The sequence below is a fragment of the Procambarus clarkii genome, chromosome 93 (assembly GCF_040958095.1).
Source record: "Procambarus clarkii isolate CNS0578487 chromosome 93, FALCON_Pclarkii_2.0, whole genome shotgun sequence".
Lineage (NCBI taxonomy): Eukaryota > Metazoa > Arthropoda > Malacostraca > Decapoda > Cambaridae > Procambarus > Procambarus clarkii.
In genome coordinates, this window is record NC_091242.1 from 242,065 (window position 1) to 264,125 (window position 22,061).

General features: G+C 40.6%; 1 protein-coding gene and 2 long non-coding RNA genes across 8 annotated transcripts in view; 2 read left to right on the top strand and 1 right to left on the bottom strand.

Moving 5' to 3' along the window:
* The window catches only part of LOC138359749 (uncharacterized), a 35,121-nt gene extending 30,307 nt beyond the window's left edge, over positions 1–4,814 (top strand). For all 3 annotated transcript variants that reach the window (XR_011226043.1, XR_011226042.1, XR_011226041.1), the window contains one exon: positions 4,734–4,814. This is a non-coding gene — a long non-coding RNA (uncharacterized lncRNA). The remainder of the gene's footprint in view (positions 1–4,733) is intronic.
* On the bottom strand, positions 4,662–18,020 carry LOC123746753 (uncharacterized). Of its 4 annotated transcripts, none has more exons than XM_069319406.1 (7): positions 17,936–18,020; positions 15,425–15,464; positions 14,594–14,814; positions 6,229–6,282; positions 5,749–5,813; positions 5,346–5,407; positions 4,662–4,783 (listed from the first exon to the last, which is right to left on the bottom strand). In XM_069319406.1, exons 3-7 carry the CDS (start codon positions 14,674–14,676, stop codon positions 4,730–4,732), a joined length of 318 nt encoding a protein of 105 aa, XP_069175507.1. In that variant the 5' UTR covers positions 14,677–14,814; positions 15,425–15,464; positions 17,936–18,020; the 3' UTR covers positions 4,662–4,729. The 4 variants fall into 4 exon arrangements, 3 of the variants coding, with proteins under 3 accessions (XP_069175507.1, XP_069175506.1, XP_069175508.1); XM_069319405.1 differs by lacking the exon at positions 17,936–18,020 and adding an exon at positions 16,026–16,421; XM_069319407.1 differs by lacking the exons at positions 15,425–15,464; positions 17,936–18,020 and adding an exon at positions 16,026–16,421.
* LOC138359750 (uncharacterized) lies at positions 7,187–20,967 on the top strand. The gene is made up of 2 exons (XR_011226044.1): positions 7,187–7,744; positions 19,493–20,967. It is a non-coding gene; the product is annotated as an uncharacterized lncRNA (long non-coding RNA).
* The last annotated feature ends 1,094 nt before the right edge of the window (positions 20,968–22,061 follow it).

A 22,061-nucleotide genomic window follows, 5' to 3' on the forward strand; every position in this document is an offset into this window, starting at 1 on the left:
CTTCAGCCTTCACCTGAATGCTTGTAGGTCTTACGTAAGACGTTGACTCTAGGAGGGGCCTCAAAACTTGCTGTGATTTATGGGGAAATCCGGTTGTAAGACTTTTACAAAGTCAGTAATGGTACTGTAGTAGAGTATGCAGCTGACAATGCCTTGGGCAAGGGTTCATGTCGCCTCACAGCTCCAGTGGATTTTCTGCTTGGTATATATCATGTTGAGATTTTGTGTGTGTACCGTATTGTTATGATCGCCGTCTGATAAGTCCTTTCTGGCCTCGAGTCATTTTTACCCACCTAGAAAGATTACAGATGGCCAAAGCAGTTATTTAAGTTAAGAAGGGACAAGTCTTAAACAGAATTTTGCATAATATTTGACTGTAAAGGGGTAAATTGAGGTAGATTGAAAAACAAAATGGTGAACCGGGCAGGCGGTACTCACAATTAGGCGAGTACACTCGTGAACTTTTAAAGTGCAACCAAACATGCTTTAGGCTCTCACAACAAGAGGTGAGTGGTGGTGGCTCAGGTGCTCAGACAATCAGAGCACCTAAGGAGGGAGGGCAGGAGTGAGAGTGGGGTGGTATGTGGAAGTTTGGTGACAGTTGTGTGTAGTTTGTTCATCTTCATTGTAAGTTTCATGGCTTGGTGTGCATTTCCCTAGTAAATTTAATTAGGGAAAAATTCAGGTGTTTGATTTTTTAAATCAACTTTTTAAATGTTGAGTTGTTAAAGCCTCAAAGTGCATGGAGTAGGTTTGGGAGTATGGCATCCTCATGCTGTTGCGTGCTCGCGTGAGGTGGCAAAGGTGATGTAAAGTTGTGGGGTGTACATGCTTGGGACGTCCTCGCTCGGCGATGGCTGGTGTTAGACCTGTGTGTTTGTCGGTTGTTGAAAAGTCGTCATGATTTGCTGTTATGGTATTGAGTTTACATTGTTCATCTTGTAATTAATACTGTAGTGCGATATCTAGGGCTACCATTCGTAGGTTTAAAATGTCTAATACAAACAGTTGTCCAATGAGTTTTAATAGGAAACATCATCCACCAAGTACCATTGTACAATTATATTAATTGATAGTATATGGATTGTGCAGAACTGCTTAGAATGATCTTTAACACTTGGCTATATTGGTCACGTCAAATACCTGCACGGTGAATGCTCAAAGACCCTTTCTTTATTCAGTGTTGTCACATACCTCATGGGGGTATGGATAGGCAAACACTCATTCGGTTAAACTTGCCTTGTAGTACTTTCAGAGCTCAGTAATTTGGAATCTGGTTAGCACTTTCCAAATAAATTGACCTTTAAAGTGAATTCCTATTTAGGTTTAAAACGTCATACCGAATGAGAAACTCGGATTATTTAGCCGAACACCAGAAATGTTGTTATTCAATTTGGTTGCCTAAAGCACATTCAAGGACTACACATTACATGGCATTCCAGGATTCCTCTATACCTTGCCTTATGCTGTAAACATTGCCACAATCCTGTGTTTTATTGATTTAAATGGCTACAGGGAGGCATACAACACTGCAGATTATGATGTCATTAGTTATCCACTGTGCTGACAAGTTGGGTGACTCTGATGTTCGTTGACACCTGTATCGTGCTTCAATTTAATCGCCAGGAGATCACCCTCTCACTAGACTCGTCTGTAGGAAGTACAGTATAGTATCTCAAATTACCTTGGATCATAAATAGCATAAGACTTGGGGGTAGGAGAGGGTTGCAGTGTTTGTCATGGCTCTCAGTTGTTCCTGGTATTAGGCAATTTAGTTCTGGAATCATTTTTGTTGGCCAATGTTAAACTTTTTCGAAAGTAGATGTTTTTCTGAAAGGGAAGTGGGGGGGGGGACCTCTATGCTTGGATACAGTTATCTAAGTGAATACTTAGATTTATACAGTAGAATAACTACCTTCTTTTCCTTAGTCAAAAAGGTTGCTTGTTTATTTCTAGGGACTTGTATTTTCTGTTATTTTTAACTGCAGCAACTTTCAGTGAATGATAGATTCTTACTGAAAGGACCTTTACTTCATTGTTGTTGCTTTATGGTCATCTCATTGTGTACAGGGATTCCGCGAAGCTTTTGGGGTTAGTCTTTGACACTCGTTTGTCTTGGTCAGCCCATATCTCTTGCCTCCGAGTTGAATGCTCTAAGGCCCTTAACCTCCTTAAGGTTTTGTCCCATACTTCTTGGGGAGCGGATTGGTGCACGCTCCTCTATTTGCACTCCTCTCTCGTCCTGTCTAAACTCGATTATGGTTGGCCTGCATACTCTTCTGCTTCTCCTTCTACTCTTCACCGTCTTGATGCTTTGCACCATACTGGGTTGCGTCTCGGCTCTGGTGCCTTTCGTTCGACTCCCGCCCTTAGTTTGTATGTTGACACTGGCTTTCTCTCTCTTCAGGACTGCCGTGATCGCTACTGTCTTCGCTATCTTGCGCGGTCCTTCCAACATTCTTCTTCTCGCCTCTGTCGTGCATTGACTTTTCCTCCTCCTGTGGTTCCTGTTCCTCTTCATTGTCTCCCACTTTCTGTCCAGTTATCTCGCTTACAGGATTCTCTTTCTGTTCATATTTCTAATGTTTCTCCTCGTATTGTTCCTTCATTACCTCCGTGGAGAGTCCCCCTTCCCAAGTTTTGTACGTCCTTGACTTGTATTACGTACTAAAGCCTTTACCCCTCCTACAATTCTGAAAAGCCTCTTCCTTGAGCACTTTTCTTCGCACTCCCACTCTATTTCCATCTTCCCAGATGGGTCTAAGTCTGCGGATGGTGTGGGCTACTCTGTTGTTTTTCCTGACCGTACTTACATGTGTTGCCTCCCTTCGGAGGCTAGCGTCTTTACGGCAGAACTTTACGCTATTCTGTATGCTCTTCGTCTCTTGCTTTCTCATTCTCATTCCTCCTTTGTGGTTGTAGTTGATTCTCGTAGTGCCCTCATGGCTCTAGGGTCCTTTAATCCTGTCCATCCGGTGGTCATTGAGATTCAACATTGGCTGTTTCTTATTTCTAGTAAATTTAAATCAGTAGAGTTTTGCTGGGTTCCCACCCATATTGGTGTTTCAATGAGCGTGCGGATGCTGCCGCTAAGGAAGCTATCCGTTATTGTCCCATCTCCCGTAAAGGTATTCCTTATTCCGAGTTTTATCCTGTTATTCATTCTTCCCTGTTGGCAGGGTTGTTGGTCCTCTGTGGTTGATAACAAGCTGCGTACTCTCAAACTTAGTGTGTCCCCGTGGCCTTCCTCCTACCACCGTAACCGGGGGTGGGACACTGCTTTGGCACGGCTGTGGGTTGGTCATACCAGCTTAACCCACGGTCACTTAATGGAGCGCCGCCCTGCTCCTTATTGTCCGAATTGTGTTGTCCCTCTTACAGTTGTGCATATCCTTGTTGAATGTCCTGACTTCCAGGACGAGCGTGTCTTGCTTTCCGACTGTCCCTCGCCCCTCGATAGAATTCTAGGTGAATCGGATACTTTTGATATCGTTCGCCTTATGTGTTTTTGTTCTCGTATTGGCATTCTTGGTGATATTTAGCGCCCTCTGATTATTTCGCACTTTTATGTGCTACATAGCCTTCCCGGTTTGGTGCCTTCTTTTGGTAATTACCTTACCTTCATTGTTGTTTCATTTTAATGTGGTAGTTGTGATATAGATTGTTCAGGCTCACGTGCAAGATCTTGGATTTTTTTTCTGTTTTATATTAAGAAATTGCCAGTCTTGTTACTGTTTGTAGAGTTAGAGATCTGCATTAAGGCCTCAATATTATAGTCTTTATAGCATGTTTTCAGCAATTTTTGTGGTTGGTAATATTTTGATTAATGTCAGTGATGTATATGACAAGGGTTAAGACCCCTTGTGGTATGACAGCATTTTTCCCAGTCATTTCTTTAACAAATGAAAGGGTCCTCATAACCATTCTTTTGTCCTTTCTACCATGTACCTGTTTGTTGCTTCTTGGTCTTTCATTTGGTACTTATGTACTTTACCAAAGGCCATTGGCTATTAAAACAATGTTGCAATTACCATTTCTAAAAAAATGAGCAGGTTCATTAGGCAGGGTTTGTTTTTAGCAAACAAAGTTTTACAAAATAAATTCCATCAGGACCTTGCAGATGTTAGGTCAAACTAATTGACAGTAATCTGTTTTGCCTTTTCAAACAATGATGGTTTTAATCTAGGTAAAATATTTCAGAATATCTGAAGAGTTTGGTAACTTAAAATTAATCAAAGCTCTTAAATGATTTGTCTGCCAAAGACTGTGAAAACCATGTTGTGTAGATGCTTCAGTGTCACTTTTCTAATGTTTTGTAAATTTAGTTACTTTAAAGATCATTGTTAATCATAATTTGTACAAAGCTTAGGTATTGCATAGCTTTAAATTTACTTTCAAATATGAAAACTAAAATATTTACTAAAGTTTCTTCCACTTTAATATCAGACTAATTTGCAATATTTGTTAGTTTATGTAAATTGAATAGTTAGTACACTTTTGCATGCACCTGTGACAAGTTACAAATAGGTGTAAATTTTACAAAGTATTTATTTTCAAAGTAAAAAAAATTCAGATGTTTAAACATTGCATCAATAGTAGTAAACAGTAATTTCCAGCATGATTAAATCTATTGCCTAATTTCAGGATAAGGTATAAAGTAGTTTCATTAAAAGTGTTTTATTTAATAAGTTTTACATATAGTATTTATAATCTAATATTTATTACTGTTTCAGGTTGTGGGACAGAAGATCCAAAAGGCACAGACAACTCCAGAGACAATCACCTGTAAAAGAAAAATAAACATTAAACAGGGACACTACTTTTATTATCACCAATGCCTAATAATAAGCCCAAAAATCCTAACATCCTATCTTTTAAGATAGGCTCAGCAAGGCCTATCCCTTCCTCTGGTTTTATTGCAGAGCTTGTTCCCTGAATGGGTGCATTACATCCACCACTCTAGTGCCATCAACACATTGTACATATGCTTTACCAAAAGCACTGTACAATGTATTCCAGGCACTAGAGTTTTAGATGCATGCACCCATTCAGCAAACAAGCCCTGTGAGAATTAACAATGAAGCCATTGTTAAGGGTCCCTAAACCTATGCAAATCCAGTCCATCTATTAGATGGGTAGTAGAGCAAAGCTCTGAAAAAGCCAGGACAGGAAAATCTGCAGGACTGCCTGGTCCCCTTCTATGAAATGGGGTAGGATCAGTACAAACTGCATCAATCCCTGTGGGTTGTAACAGTAGGACATTGTTACACACCTATAAATGGACTAGATAAGAGAATTAAGATTAACTTTCATTGATATAGCTAAAACATAGAATTCAAACTCACCCACTTTGTAGATTTCCTTTTACAGAGTAAAGGAGCCTCAGTCCAGGCATCATAATCACCATCTGAAAAATATGTAAACAAATTAACTTCAGATTTAAAACTGATCTAGCTTTACTTTTAAAATTAGCATTCAGTACTTTAAAAATTCAAATGGAAAATGTTTAATTTCTTTAAGGAATTAACATTACCTACATTCTAGTAGTAAAGATCTAATTTAGCCATATAAATATATATGGCATCACAAAAATTTGCAATGTTTCAGTAAATGTCATTTGAGAAACTATCTCCAACTGCACTTCAATGGCAATTGACATTTATCTTTAGCCAATGCTATTATTTAAGTTATAACAATTTTTTTTACTTTTATGCAAATCTATTCAAATTAACCTTTACTACAACTCGCCTGATTCTGTTGAAGCAGGTAACTTCCAACTGACAGAGGGACTTCTGGACTTTCCAAACCACATTCTGGAAAACATTATAATTTAAAAAACCAAGCTAAAGTAAACATTGATTATTTTTTTTTACTTTCAAGGGAAAAATACAATCACTTAGAACAAAACTTTTCCTGCCATTAACTTATTTGACTCCTGATTACCCTTAACAGTGTTGCACATTTAATGTTAACCAAACATTTACATTTCATTAAAATTTTATTAATAAAACACCCTCACCTATGCTGTTTAAGATCTAATGCCCCACATTACAATCTTCACAATTTCAACATTACCATTCTATTAAATACATTCCTGAAAGGAATGATTTTGCAGATATGGTACCCACTAGCCTAAGCCTAGACTTTTCCATACCCATACCCTAATATTTAACAGGTTTTTAGCAATTAACTTTACCCTCCAATTCCAAGGTACACAACACTACTTACTCTAGATCTGCAAGTATTTTTCTGCAGCTCTTTCTTGCCAGGACCATCCACAACCTGTCATGTGAACAGTAAATGTTACTAAAAACTTATTTGCATAGCAATGTTATTTTGGTCATACCTGTACCACCAGTTTAACAGTCGCCATTTTAAATGGCACCAAGTATCTTTGTCTTATCTTTATTACAAACAAAGCTAGTCATTTAAAGTCAAGATCCAATAAAAATTTTATTTTCAGACAACTTTAGTTATGAACATTGCAAACAATGTTCCAGAAAAATAAACTTAAACTATGTATAACATTTGAATAAAAGCAATACAAAATTTATATATACAAATCTTTATTCTTTTATGTTACGACCCTGGGTTCTCCAGTGGAAACCAGAGGTCAAAATTGAGCTATTAAACTTCCTAAGTAGTACAGTTGGCGCATTTCGAATGGAAATTGTTTGTATCTTCCCTGCCAGACGTAAGACTATTATTGTTTCTCAAAGAGCATTTAAAGACTGAGCTGGGGGTTGATTATTAAATAATAACATAGGCACCAACTTTGCTTACTAATACTTTCTAATCATTCATAAAGTAACAATACGTTGCATAGGGGAAGATCTTTTATGTGCTTAGCTGCACGATCAATTAGGCTCCTCCCGGCACCACGATGAGGGAGGCAGCAGGTGGTCGCGAGGAGCTCGCTCTTCTCTTGGCTGGTGGCGTGAGGTTAAGACCTACTCTGTGGCTGTATCCCTACTCTCCTTCCTTCTCCTCTTACTTATTTCCCTTACCTGAAGTTCCTGTACCCTTAAGTTAAGTATTATATGGTGTAAGTGTGCCTACTCTGGTAGTAACGATTGGGGAGACCTGGGGATAGTATTTTGCCAGTGTTTGGGTACCCCTAAGTGTTGTGTTTTGTATTAGGGTCCCACGTGGTTTCACTACCCTAAGCTGCATCCAGCTTCAGTGCTTATCTAGTAGTACTTTACCCTAGCTTGTTATTAGTGTAAACCTTGTATCCTGCCTACGTGGACCAAGGCTTTTAACGTAAGATAGTGTGGTAAAGTTATTATTATTATTGTTATTGGTGTGAGTGTATATGGGGGGTTGTTAACGGGTTAATAAATAAGTACATGAATTACAGAGTATCTCTTCTTCCAAGGTGGGAGCGCAGTGATCAACCCTTAGACGAACATATTTGGTCTTGTAGCAAGTTATTACTACTGTGGATAGTTTATTTTGGGGGCCGGGCCTTTTAGCTCTCCCATATTTGATACTCCTGTCTTCTAACTACCTATACCCCTTAATAGTACCAGTACCCCATAGAAGCCCCACTCATATCATTTGTAACAAGTGGTTGGCCAGTCCGGGAGGAACATTATAAGTGTAAAAAATTAGATTCTTGAGTGCCAAAATTAAAATTTTTTATTTCCGCAGAACGGTTGTGTGCTAGCCTAGGGTCCAGCTCATCTAGCAAAGGACATTCTTGCACTGACTGGACACCCAGCTGGATCCCTTCACGATTAAGGTTAGTGTGGCCTTGTGTTAGGGGCCGTGCAAATTTGTTTTTTTCCAATTTTTATTTTTTAATTTTTTCTTTGGCTAGGAGCTAAAATTATTAGTGATGTCTTCTGAAATGCAGAAACTGGCAAGGGAGCCTTCAGTGGTAGAGATAAAGAAACTTAAAAAGTCTAATTTAGTATTGTTAGGCCAGGAATTTGGCCTAGAATTAAATGTCGCAGATAAAAAGTGGACTTTGGTAAATGAAATATTAGAACATTGTATTGATGAAGAACTATTGGCAAGTGATACACCTTTATGCCAGCCTAGCCAAGCAGAAAGTGCAACTCATAGGGAGAGTGAATTAGCTTTAGAGTTAGCAAAAATAAAATTAGAGGAGCAAAAACTCAAAACCGAGGAGGCTAGAATTAGAGCGAATGCCACTGGACCTCCACCTGCCGGGGATTCAAACCCCAGGCATTATGAGAAAAAGCATAATTTGCCTGAATTTTCCGAGTCTGACCCTGAAAGGTTTTTCAACCATTTTCAGAGAGTGGCCACGTCCATGAACTGGCCAAAGGAAGAGTGGGTGAAAATCCTACAGGGAAGACTTAGGGGTAAAGCACAAGATATTTTTATAAACATGCCTGACGACGAGTGTTTCGAATATGATAAAGTCAGGGAATGTATTTTGCGGGCATATGAAATTACTCCTGAAGCTCACCGCCAAGTTTATCGTAACCTTAGGCCTACTCACAACCAACCGCTCACTGAATTTGTGAATGATCAAATTCGATTGTTTGATAGATGGATTCGCTCGGCGAAAGCCGAAACATACGAGGCTCTCAGGAACTTAATTTTAATGGAGCATTTTATAGATGTTATGCCAGAGAACGTATCACAATACATTAAAGGAAGGATAGAGTTAAATTCTAAAATAGGGGATTTGGCCAAGTTGGCAGAAAACTACCAATTGGCGGGCAAAAGGCCCAATAAAAATAATTATACCCCACAGAGTAGCAAACCTTATACCCACAGCCAGTCCAGACCAGCTCATTCTAACCCTTTACCTAATGCACCTTCTGTTTCAGACATAACTAACCCTGTTAAAGTGTCTAGCCCAACGGCACCTAAAGGTGAACCGAAGGGTAATTCTGTTAGTAATGTCTCTTCTCCCCGACGTTTTTGTGGTCACTGTAATCGTCCAAACCACACTATTAGCCGTTGTTGGCAACTGCACCCTGAAAAAAGACCCAATGCTCTAGTTGTGACACAGGGCTTGAGGCTTTCAGAAGGGTTAGGGAGTAAGACCTCCAACCCACAGTGGTTGGACTTGCTTACCCCATTCTTATCGAAAGGGAGACTACTTTTGTCGGAGGGTTCTTCCTGGAAGGACGTGGTGATCTTCCGAGACACCGGTGCCATCCAGACTTTAATTTTAGAGAGTGCGTTGCAAGGTGCCAACACTCTCGACACTGGAGAGGTGGTACTGGTCGAGGGTGTCACTAGTGATACTCGGGCAGTACCCCTCCATAAGGTTACCCTGGAATCTGATTTCCACAAGGGTGTTTGTACAGTCGGAGTCACTCCATACCTACCTTTCCCTAATGTTGATGTAATAGTTGGTAATGATTTAGCAGGGGATAAGGTAGGGGACTCCAGACTGCCTATTATGTTGCCTACCCCTAAGGTTTGCCTGGATCCACCCGCCGCAGAGGATAATGTTGTGTACCCTGCGTGCGCGGTGACCAGGTCTATGGGACTTAAATGTAAGGGCAGCCCTGTGCTTGCCAAGGTGGTAAATCCCGAGGTCACGAGGAGCTTTCCGAGTGGTGAAAACCAAGTGGACCTCGCGGACACATTCATGGCCCGACTCGATGACGTGGCCGAGGACATTGTGGAGAGCCTGCCACCGCCATCTACCGAGAGTAGTGGGGAGGTGGAGAACACTGTTGAGCCTCGGCCAATGGCATCTGACCAAGGCCTAGATGCCTCCTTGAGTGAGTTACAGAAAGCTGACCCCACTCTTGCAGATTGTCATGAAACAGCCGTCCCTATGGAGGAAATTGTAGACGCAGCAACTGGGTACTACTACAATGATCGGATTTTGATGAGAAAATGGAGACCACAGGGTGCTCCCTTGTCAAATGAGTGGGAGGTAGTCCACCAGGTTATGTTGCCGACCTGCTATAGAGAAAGGGTTTTGGCAGCTGCTCATGATGATTCTATGGGGGGACATCAAGGTATTAATATTACGTATCACAAAATTTTAAAGTATTTTTTCTGGCCCAAGCTGAAAAGCGACGTGGCAAAATTTTGTAATGCGTGTATTGTTTGTCAACTGGTTGGGAAACCAAACCAGACTCCACCTAAAGCTCCTCTAAGGCCTATTGTCGTGCCAGAGGAACCATTTTCTCATGTGGTAATGGACTGTGTTGGACCATTACCTAGAACTAAGTCTGGTAATATTTACCTAATCACGATGATGTGTATCACTACTCGTTACCCAGAGGCTTTTGCTGTAAGGAACATCCGAGCAAAAACTGTTGTTGCTCGTATGTTGCAATTTTTTTCCACTTTTGGACTGCCTCGGGTCGTGCAAACTGACAATGGTACTAATTTTAAGTCTGATGTTTTCGAGCAATTTTGTAAGGAACATGGAATAACTCATAAGGTTTCCAGCCCATACCATCCACAGAGTCAGGGGGTAATTGAACGTTTCCATCTAACTCTGAAGCAGATGTTGAAGACATCGTGCGAGAGTTCCCACACCTTCTGGGATGAGAATTTACCGTATGTTTTGTTTGCGGCTAGAGAGGGATTACAAAGTTCACTGGGCTGTTCTCCTTTTGAGTTAGTCTTTGGCCATAAAGTTCGTGGACCCTTGCAAATGTTACAGGAGAATCTGTTAGGGAACGTAACGTTATCCGAAGGTTCGGCTTTCTTTGCGCAACACCACCAGAGACTCAAGGACTGCAAGGCGGCTGCATTAAAGTATCTTGGCAAGGCCCAAGAAAAGATGAAAGAACGTAACGATGCTAAATCTAAGTTACGGGTATTTCAGCCTGGCGACCCTGTCCTGGTATTAAAGCCTCGACTAGGGAACACTATGTCCCACAAGTACGAAGGCCCCTACATTGTGACAGAAAAGACTGGGGACCTCACGTACAAAGTGAGGCACTCTGACAAACGTAACCAGGTAATGCTCATACATGTAAATCGACTGAAGAAGTTCCAGGGCCCCAGGCCCATTGCACTAACCAATGTTTCCATTTCCAGTGAGAGAGGGGATGATTGTTCTGGGGACCCAACTAATCTCATTTTCAATAATTCTAGTTCTGTGAATGCTGTGGAGGAACTGTCCCATTTGCAGATGGCCCAACGTGAAGAGGTGCAGTCGTTGGTTGATGAATTCTCCAGTCTGTTCGGGGAGGTCCCGACCCAGACTGATGCCATTTGCCATGATGTCGAGTTGACGGACTACACTCCCATTCGCCTTCAACCCTATCGGATGAGTCCAGAAAAGAAGGCCATCGTACGGAAGGAGGTCGACTTCTTGCTCCAGCACGGCCTCATCCGGCCGAGCCAGGGCTCTTGGTGCTCGCCCTGCCTTTTGGTCCCCAAACCAGACGGCTCCTGGCGATTATGCACCGACTATCGGCAGCTCAACAAGGTGACCATTGTGGATGCCTATCCGCTGCCCCTCCTCGAGGATTGCATCGACGAGTTGGGAAATGCCAAGTACGTTTCGAAATTCGACCTCTCGAGGGGGTATTATCAAATCCCACTCACTGAACGTGCTAAACAGCTCACTGCGTTCGTGACACCCGAGGGTGTTTTTGAGTATCAAGTGTTACCGTTCGGCTTGCGTAATGCTCCTGCCACGTTCCAGAGACTCATGAACTCTCTACTCGCTAAGGTGCCAAATTGTCGGGCGTATTTAGATGATATCGTGCTGTTCGACAGTAATTGGGCTGACCACATAGCTAGGTTACGCCAGTTGTTTGCCATCTTGAAAAGGGCAAATCTTACCTTAAATGCTAAAAAGTGTCATTTTGGCCAAGGCACAGTGACGTACCTCGGTTATGAAGTGGGCCAAGGAAAAGTGTTACCTCGGCAAGATAAAATCAATGCCATTCTGGAGTATCCAGTACTAAAATCTAAAAAGGACGTTCAAAGATTTATCGGTATGTGTGCGTACTATCGACGTTTTTGTCAGAACTTTTCCAGTGTTGCCACTCCTCTCACAGACTTGTTGCGGAAAGCCGTTAAATTTAAGTGGTCATCAGACTGTGCAGAGGCATTTAAAAATTTGAAATTGATCTTAGCTTCCGCCCCAGTGCTTGCTAGTCCAAGGTTCGACCGACCGTTTAAAATTCATGTTGACGCGTCTGACTCGGGTGCTGGTGCAGTGTTGTTGCAAACTGGGGATGATCAGGTGGAACACCCAGTATATTATTACTCTGTGAAATTCGACAAGGCGCAACGCAATTATTCAGTGGTAGAAAAAGAGGCGTTGGCGCTAGTGTTAACATGTAAAAAGTTCGAAGTTTACCTCACAGGTAATATAGTGGAAGTGTACACGGACCATAACCCACTAGTCTTCCTGACTCAGATGAAGGGTAAGAATAAACGCATCCTCAGGTGGGCATTGTACCTACAGGACTTCAATCTTTCCATTACCCACCTACCGGGCAGACTCAACGTGATAGCCGACGCTCTGTCCCGGTTGCCTGAATAACATTCATCGGAGCCACAGAAAGCCATTTACCAACCGTCATGCTTTAGTTAATTTTTTTTAGGTTCTCCTGTGACATTAAATATTCCGTGTCCAATTTATTTACTTCCCTGTTCTTTTATTTTTTTTGTGTATGTTTTTTTTTTTCTTTCAGAGAACTCCTTTGTATTTTTTTTTTTTTTGCAGAGAAATTGCTTTTGATTGATTTTTTGTTTTTGTCATATGTTTTTCTTTTTGTTCTCTGTATACTCTTACAAAAAAAAAATATGACTACTATTCTAGTAGTCACATTTTTTTTTTTCTCTGAAGGGGGGAGGAGTGTTACGACCCTGGGTTCTCCAGTGGAAACCAGAGGTCAAAATTGAGCTATTAAACTTCCTAAGTAGTACAGTTGGCGCATTTCGAATGGAAATTGTTTGTATCTTCCCTGCCAGACGTAAGACTATTATTGTTTCTCAAAGAGCATTTAAAGACTGAGCTGGGGGTTGATTATTAAATAATAACATAGGCACCAACTTTGCTTACTAATACTTTCTAATCATTCATAAAGTAACAATACGTTGCATAGGGGAAGATCTTTTATGTGCTTAGCTGCACGATCAATTAGGCTCCTCCCGGCACCACGATGAGGGAGGCAGCAGGTGGTCGCGAGGAGCTCGCTCTTCTCTTGGCTGGTGGCGTGAGGTTAAGACCTACTCTGTGGCTGTATCCCTACTCTCCTTCCTTCTCCTCTTACTTATTTCCCTTACCTGAAGTTCCTGTACCCTTAAGTTAAGTATTATATGGTGTAAGTGTGCCTACTCTGGTAGTAACGATTGGGGAGACCTGGGGATAGTATTTTGCCAGTGTTTGGGTACCCCTAAGTGTTGTGTTTTGTATTAGGGTCCCACGTGGTTTCACTACCCTAAGCTGCATCCAGCTTCAGTGCTTATCTAGTAGTACTTTACCCTAGCTTGTTATTAGTGTAAACCTTGTATCCTGCCTACGTGGACCAAGGCTTTTAACGTAAGATAGTGTGGTAAAGTTATTATTATTATTGTTATTGGTGTGAGTGTATATGGGGGGTTGTTAACGGGTTAATAAATAAGTACATGAATTACAGAGTATCTCTTCTTCCAAGGTGGGAGCGCAGTGATCAACCCTTAGACGAACATATTTGGTCTTGTAGCAAGTTATTACTACTGTGGATAGTTTATTTTGGGGGCCGGGCCTTTTAGCTCTCCCATATTTGATACTCCTGTCTTCTAACTACCTATACCCCTTAATAGTACCAGTACCCCATAGAAGCCCCACTCATATCATTTATAACATTTTACAACCACTGCTTACTACTAGGTGGACAAATTCATTCTGTTGAAAGTTATGTACCAAGCTTTTTAGTCTGAAAGTTCATAATTAACCAAACTATACTACCAAGACAATGTGATTTTACTAAATTTAGTAATATTTACACTAGCAACTATACAAGGCCATATTCTTTCCAGTTATCACCACACTTCTGCAGGTGTAAGGCTCTATCTCCCCCATCTGCAGCACTTATGACCACACTTGGTCTTTATTATAAATTTCTTTATGGACCTGCTACAGTTCTGACAAGGGAATGATTAACACACCTTGCAAGCCAACTAATATTAAAGTTTGAAATATTTATTAAAAGCAGAAGTTTATCATATGGGGTGTTATTTTAGAAGAATGGGTGGTGTGGTGGTTATGTTATGGTTCAGTAACATGGTACAAGAGGGCAAGTAGTTGCTGAGCAAGTATGCCAATTTCTATTTCTAGCAAACTGGCAGATACAGCAGAAGTGCACACTTTTTCTGCATAGATTCTAATGGCAGGAAAGTTCCTATTAGAGTTACTAGCCACCATTCACTAATGACTAGGGGAAACCTCAGAGCATCTTTGATGGCAACGAAAATGTTGCCCCCTTCAAAAAGTTAAGCTTGTCTACAGCATTTCCTTTTTAATTGACTATGTAAGGGGGAAGATTCTGAATAGCAAGTGCCAATAGGCTGTGCCACTGGTTTATGGCAAAAGATTCTGTAGCAATAGAACTATAAGCCACACTCCCCCCCCCCCCTTTCCTCCCAACTGTTCAGTGTCAAAGGGGGGGGGGGGTCCATTTACTGTACCACTTACATTTTAGTGTAGCCTTCATTCACTATTCTGATGTTGGCTGGAACATTTGTGCCAGCTGCTGGTTTGAAAGGGACGCATACCATGTGCCAATTCAGGAAGCTTTCCACGTTCCTCACTGCTTGTCAGCTCAGGACCTCGCTACCATGTTGGGAGGCAGTTGAAGACTAACCAATCAACATCCCGGGCTGGAGAGCAGTACCAGCCGAGGGAGAATTTACCATCTGCAACAAAATTTAATACCCTTAACAATCTACACCATCTAGCTCATCTTTACCATTACCTAGCCTCCAAACTTTACATTTGTCGGCATTAAACTGCATCTGGTAGGCTTAACCATTTCAAAACTATTTAGGGCATCAGTTTTTTTATATGCCAATTCTGCAACTATTGCAGTCTAAACCAAAATCTGGTGTTGTGAATAACCTAGGTCCAAGGACAGCCTTTAGGCACTACTGTACTTTCAACATTTCTGCCCCCCAACTTAACCCCATTTATACTATCATTTCCTTTGGTATAACCACGCCCTAATCAACTTTAGTCAGCACTCCCAATGATGCTAGCCTCTTATCAATTTTGTGCCACTATCAAAATCTCTGCTAAAGTCAAAGTACACAAAATCACAAACCTTATCACTATTTCCTCAATTATGTAACCTAAACCATGAACAGCCAGTAGTCAAATCATGCTATTCATGTATCTAGTCACATTTCTCAAAAAGTGATGGTACTTGCAATGTTAGATTCTAGTAACTTTCCTCAGAATAGACTAAGCTAATTGGCCGCTAACTTAAGCGATAAAATTCACTTTACAAAATTTTCCTTTAAAACTTACCATATTAGGAACTTTCCGCGACTGCCATTTACCCGACATGCTGTATTAAATAGAGTAAAAACGGTATACAGTATCGAGTCTAGTAAAACTACGGTAAATTAAATATGGTTAACTTGCATTCTTTAAGCATGGGCTGCATAGTAAATGAATTAAACTAAACGTTAAGCACCCTGGCAAACCACTTCGTTCTATTCAATTTATTTTATCACTTCGTCCGGCTAGATTTTTAAGATTAGATTAAAAGGAACACCCTCTGGTAACGTCTGAACTAGTTAACCAAATACAAATATATATTTAGGCAAAATACTTTCATAAAACCCGTAATTAACCTATCTAGTTAATCTATCTAGTTAACTATTCTTTATGCTCAATTAGTATTAAGTTCTAGATATTAATGTTTTTCTTGCCCGAAACGCATTGCGTAATAGTGGCTTTAGGCATTGTATGTACTAGCTCTATCTATATATCAATTCATTAATGTAACATCACTTTCATGTATATACCTTACCTGAATAAACATCTGAATCTGAGTTACCGGTTACCTGACATTCTACGCTTAAAATAACCCATCTATTCCCCATAGTTGTTCGATATAACTTACCTTTCACCCGCTGGTTGAGCACACAGCAGTATATATATCCTCTCCCACCACTCACCGCGTGGATACTATCCTACTGCGGCCGCAACTTGCCTCAAATCACCTACGTTGTCCATAAACATATATAGAAGAGCAACTGACCGTAACACCCGTATAGTGATCGTCACATAACGTGGGAACATTAGTAGTACTGCTGTCAAAACATAGATGGCGCCAGGACAAACGGTAATTCCTATGGACTCGCCTAGTTATGCGTAGGGAATTGAGCTTCAACTGTTTGGTCCCGCCCCTCAGCTGTATTCACCTAGTTGTACTCACCTAATTTGTGCTTGCAGGGGTTGAGCTTTGGTTCTTTGGTCCCGACTCTCAACCGTCAATCAACTGGTGTATAGATTCCTGAGCCTACTGGGCTCTATCACATCTACATTTGAAATTGTGTATGGAGTCAGCCTCCACCACATCACTGCTTAATACATTCCATTTGTTAACTACTCTGACACTGAAAAAATTCTTTCTAATATCTCTGTGGCTCATTTCGGTACTAAGTTCCCCTTGTTCGTGTTCCACCCGTGTTAAAGAGCTGTCTTTGTCCACCATGTCAATTCCCCTGATAGTGGGCCAGCCAGAGGCTTAGGGCCCGCGCAGGAATATCCCTGAAAAAAAATCCCCTGAGATTTTTGTAGGTTGCTATCATGTCATGTCTCCCCTTACTCGGGTTTCAAGAGACGTGAGGTTCAGATCCCTTATCCTTTCCTCGTAGCTCATACCACTCAGTTCCAGACTGGTGGCATACCTCTGAATCTTCTCTAACTGTTTTTTTACTCAACTGCTTCGCTATCTTACATTCCTGGTTGCACCATGGATTCTTCTCTTGCTTTTCCTTTTTCTCCTTTTGGGCCAGGATAAACCTGTCTGCAGCTTCCTGGCACTTCTAGGTGACATAGTCCATCATATCCTGTACAGTCTTCTCTCTGAGTTCTGTTTCCCATGCTATTCCCATTAGGAAGTTCCTCATCTCGTCATATTTTTTTCTGGGGGGGGGGGGTAATTTAGTCTTTTCCCTTCCAATCCCATCCTTGGATACGTTATATCCCTACCTCTACCAGATATTCAAAGGTCAATAAACTGTGGTCACTCATTCCCATGTGGGCTTCAAATTTGTACCTTATTTCTGACTCATTGAAGGTGAATATCAGGTCAAGTCTAGATGGTTCGTCATTACCTCGCATTCTTGTGGGTCCCTTGACATATTGGCTCAAAGTTCCTTGTTGCCATTTCAAAGAAAACAAAACAAAGTTCAGCTCTCCATGTATCTGCACCTCCATGTGGGTCCCCCATTCTCCCGGTCTATCTTTCCATGGTTGAACTTGCCCATGATTAAGAGTCTGGATCCATTCCTGCAGGCAACTGAAGCTGCTCTCTATTATGTTATTGGTTGCCATGTTGTTCCTATCAAACTCCTGCCTGGGGTTTCTGTCAATTAGTGGAGGGTTGTAAATGACTGCTACTATTATCTTAGGTCCACCCATTGTCATAGTTCTTGTTATGTAGTCTCTGAATCTTTCACAGCCCAGAATTTCCATCTCTTCTAAACTCCAGTCCTTCCTTATCAGCAGGGCCACTGTTCTTCCTCCTCTCCCTTCTCTCTTTTCTTAGTATATAGTAGTCCTTTGGAAACATAGCATTTGTTATGACTCCTGACAATTTTGTTTAAGTCCTATTACATCTGGGTTTTCTTCTTGCACCCTTTCTACCAGTTCACTTGCTTTATTGGTAATCCCATTGATGTTTGAGTACATTATCTTGATGCTCACTTTTCTATATCCATTTTCACCCACCCTCCCCACTAGTGTAGGAAGCCATTCCATGGGCAGGGCTACTTGGGTAGGCTCTTCCTCCTGTAGGGTACTTACCAGGGGTTCAGGGGGAGGTGGGGTGCAGGATGGAGTCCTTAGATCTTGCCCAGGCCTGCTTGGGACAGGAAGAAGTCCTGGGGGTGGAGGGGCAGGGAGTGCTCGGGGTTGGGGGGGGGGGGCAGGGAGTAATCGTCCTACTGTGGTGTAGTAAACATGGATTTGGGGGGAGGTGGGGTGGGGGGTGGTGGGCTTAGATCTTCCTTGGAGCAGCAAAAAGGCCAGGGGATGGGAAGGCAGGAGGGTACTTGGGGTAAGGGGGGAGGAGGATTTGGGTGGTATGGTGGGCATTGTGTAGGGGCAATGGAGGATTTGTGCTTGGGGTGGGGTGTGGGGGCTCCTATGGGGTGGTGGGTTGGGGATATAGCAGTCCCTTCTGAGATTCCTGAATTGCTGGATTGGGGTTCCCCACTTCCCTCTGGGATTGCTAGGTTGGAGGCTCAGGTTCCCTGGCTCCCTTCCCTCAACCTGTGCCTTTTCCTTGCATCTGCTGCCTGTATTATCTTGTACCTGGTCATGTCCCTCTGAAGGAATACCTCTCTGTAATTCCTTACATTTTTCGGTTTGCACTTCTTTACTAGGATATCCTCTTTAGTGGTCTCACTCCTGAATACTACCTTGATCAATAGATTTTTGTCTTTGTTTTACTGGCCAATCCAGAAAAACTTTTCTATGCCTTGCTCAGCCCCTTCCATTACTATCTCTGACACTGCAGCTTTGTCCTTAGCCCTCCATTCGTCTTGCTTGGAACCTTCTTGTTCCTAAATACCTTCCACGACTAAAGCTCTTTTTCCTTACCATTAGCGGGCTCATGCATCTACCTGCCTCCCATGAAGTTATTGCTTTCATTGCAATTTCCTTGACTGTGTACATGGCTTCTGGGCACTTCCTCAGCATTTCAGCAAAGGTGGCACCCATTGTAGGGGTCCCTGCCATTGCTACATTCCCTGCTACTTGGGGGTTGGTTACCTGGGCCTGTCTGAGTTTTTGTTTTCTTTCATGCTTTTTTTTTTGTGTGATCTCGTATTCTCAATTCTAACTCTTCAGAAAATAGCTTCATGTCATTCATTGCTTACAATACAAAAATCTGCATTAAAATTTCATTGTAAATAGCACTGAAACCACACAGATATCAGGAACATTGAATATTGATATAGTACAGGATTTTTTCAAATTATAAATAAGGTAACACACAACATAAGAATTGTCAAATTGTGTTGCGAGAAATTCTCAGTCTCCCAATGTACATTTTGATGAATGTACAGAGTCTATCAGTATTATTTCAAAATGCATCTTATTCTTACAGTACAACACAGTTTATCTGTTTGTGGATAATGCACAAATTCCAAATATTTTTTTTTTCTAATTTCTAACTAAATAGCAAAACTTTAAATCATCAATCAGCATAGCATCATTTCAACAGACTTAACTCAACCTATATACTTATTTAAATAATCCTGATCAATTACCATTCAACACATTGTTACACCTCTCGTCCATGCCCAGTCTCATTCAGTCGTTGCAATAGTTTCTCATAATAGTTACTAACATCCTCAGAGTGCATGCAGTGGAGGCAGCGGTGGTGCACGAACCCCAACTTCTAGTCGAGATACAACTCCCAACACACATATGGCAATGTTAGAAAGTGATGACTTCTCCCTCAATTCCATGGATATTGATTGCCATCCTCATCCACTTAATGCAGACTCTGACACAGAGCTAGAGTCAATGTCCTCACCTGAGACCCCTCCCCCCCACAAGTTATCCTTTAGTGTACTCTCTGTAGGGGTCATGAGGATGGTGTGTGCACCCTCCATGCAGACCCTGAAATTGTAATGCAACAGGTCGAAACTCTGAAACAAGGTCAAGTATGATGAATGGGATCTCCATCAGAATGTGGTACAGTAAGTCAGTCAAGAACCTATTGTCCATATATTTGCCGCGTGGCTGACTTTTACCAACAAGATGCTTGGCAAGCTGTCTGTCAATTCAGAAACCTATAATTATAATAATAATACAATAATATTTGCAATAATACTGTATAACATTCACAGGATCTTATTAAAAGTACAGTAATTTCATAGTAGGTATTTGTGTATTTTATAAAGCCACTGGTTACATGCAATGTTTCAACAGTCCTAAAGTTCAAGCTTGTGTTTTAGTGTGTACATTTGTAAGAAATATAGTATTTGATACTATGAGAGGTAAATTAAACAATTAACAAATAATGTAGTTTCTATAGTGGTACTTGATGTATAATGTGTATTACTACTATTGATCTATTGATCCATCAGAAATTTATCTAGATAATTTTTGCTTAGCTGAAGTCATTTTCTGCATGTTTATAACATTTTTGCACGATGTTAAAAAGTAGTAATGTTTGAGTTTGGATGGTCCGTGCGAGCTTTGTAGCCACTTGGGTGTCTTCAGGAATGGGAAGTGAATTGATACCAAGGTTTTGTATTTTTGAGGTACAACTTGAGATAATGAGAGAGAGACACACACCAAGGGAAGAATGCAGGACCTACTGGATTTAAGGCATATAGCTGGAAACGTGCATGGTTGTCAACAAAAAGACATATTTATGCATTTATTATAGTTTAAACAAAATTTTTGGATGAATAATTTATACGTTGACCTTATCTGCTGGTTTAGATGAATACAGTACACACCTTGTTTTTTTACACCGAGTATGTCATTTTAAATTCACTACGGCAAGCAATTTTGCTACCCTAGAATGTCGTTCCTAAATTTTATAATACACCCTCTAATATTGCATGATTGTCCAAGATTTTTTATTATTATTATTATTTAGCACTGAACTCCATTTGTGAGGTGTTCACTGCACACCAATGGTTTCTCTCAGTGTGGGTATGTGGATGACTTGGTATGACATCCCAAGATAACTTCCCCAGTTTATCCACGCAATCACTAAAGTAGTGAATTGACTGCCATGCTGTAGTTTTGCTAGTATACTTAAAAGCATGTTATATCACAATAAATTTTATCTAATTAAAATTTAAAAAATAGTACACAGTTTTTCCATCACTAGAAACCTTGATAATAACAAATTTGTATTAGATTTCTAATTTTGCATTGCTTATTATAAAGTTTCTAATGGTTTGCCAATAGCATTATACACATTGCACTGTGGTGTTGAGGGGATTTCTCTGCCTTTTTTTTGTCTTGATATCTTGGTTTGTGTCCTGCTCATTATAAGATAAAATTTGCTCATGTAATCTATGTACCTATCAACTTTTACCCTATTTCTATTTAAATGGGATGGGGGCAGGTTCACCCATTTTCATATGGTCACAATTGTCACATGAATTGTTACTATTCTTGTGTAGTGACAATCTTATCACAATCCCTAACTTTCATTTCTTTCTAATGGAGCATTTGTAAAATTTAATTTATATGGCTTGAAACAGAGGCATTGTGCCTATAAAATATTTGCATTTCAATTGAGTAGAGGTACATTGTATAGTATTTTCATATAAATACTTTTGTAGCTTTTAGAGTAGATCATCTTAAGCATGGCAAAGCTAAACAATGTCAGCATCCGTCAAAATGCTGGCTGCATTTTCTTCCTCTCCAGCTATCATGCTTACACACATACACAACTGAACTGCCTGTAGTTGGAGAGGTACAAAATTTTATTTTGTTTTTGTAGGTTGTCTTATCATCGACACCCAGAAGGCAAATGTAAATACATGTACAGTATTAGAAAAATATAATGGATTGTATTACATTGCAGACATAAAATGTCAGGTTAATTTTGTGTGCAGTACTTTTAGTCATGCAAAGTAAGTCTTGTTAGTTTATGAAGATTGTAACACCAATGAAAACAACTAATGTTACAGTATAACAATTCATTATAATATCTGAATGAAAATGATGATAAAGCTGAAAGTAACTTTTTAGTGGATTTTGACATTTTCACTTACAAACTGCATGGATACATTATTCATAATAGTCTTGCCTTCTATTCAGGATCTTCATTTTGTTTTGGACAAGTTTTGACATTGATGTCCCCTTATATTGTTTAGTAATCATAACTCAAGGTAGTAGGATGATTGTTTCATTGTATAGCACTATACTCTGCTGAAATTTATATATTATACAT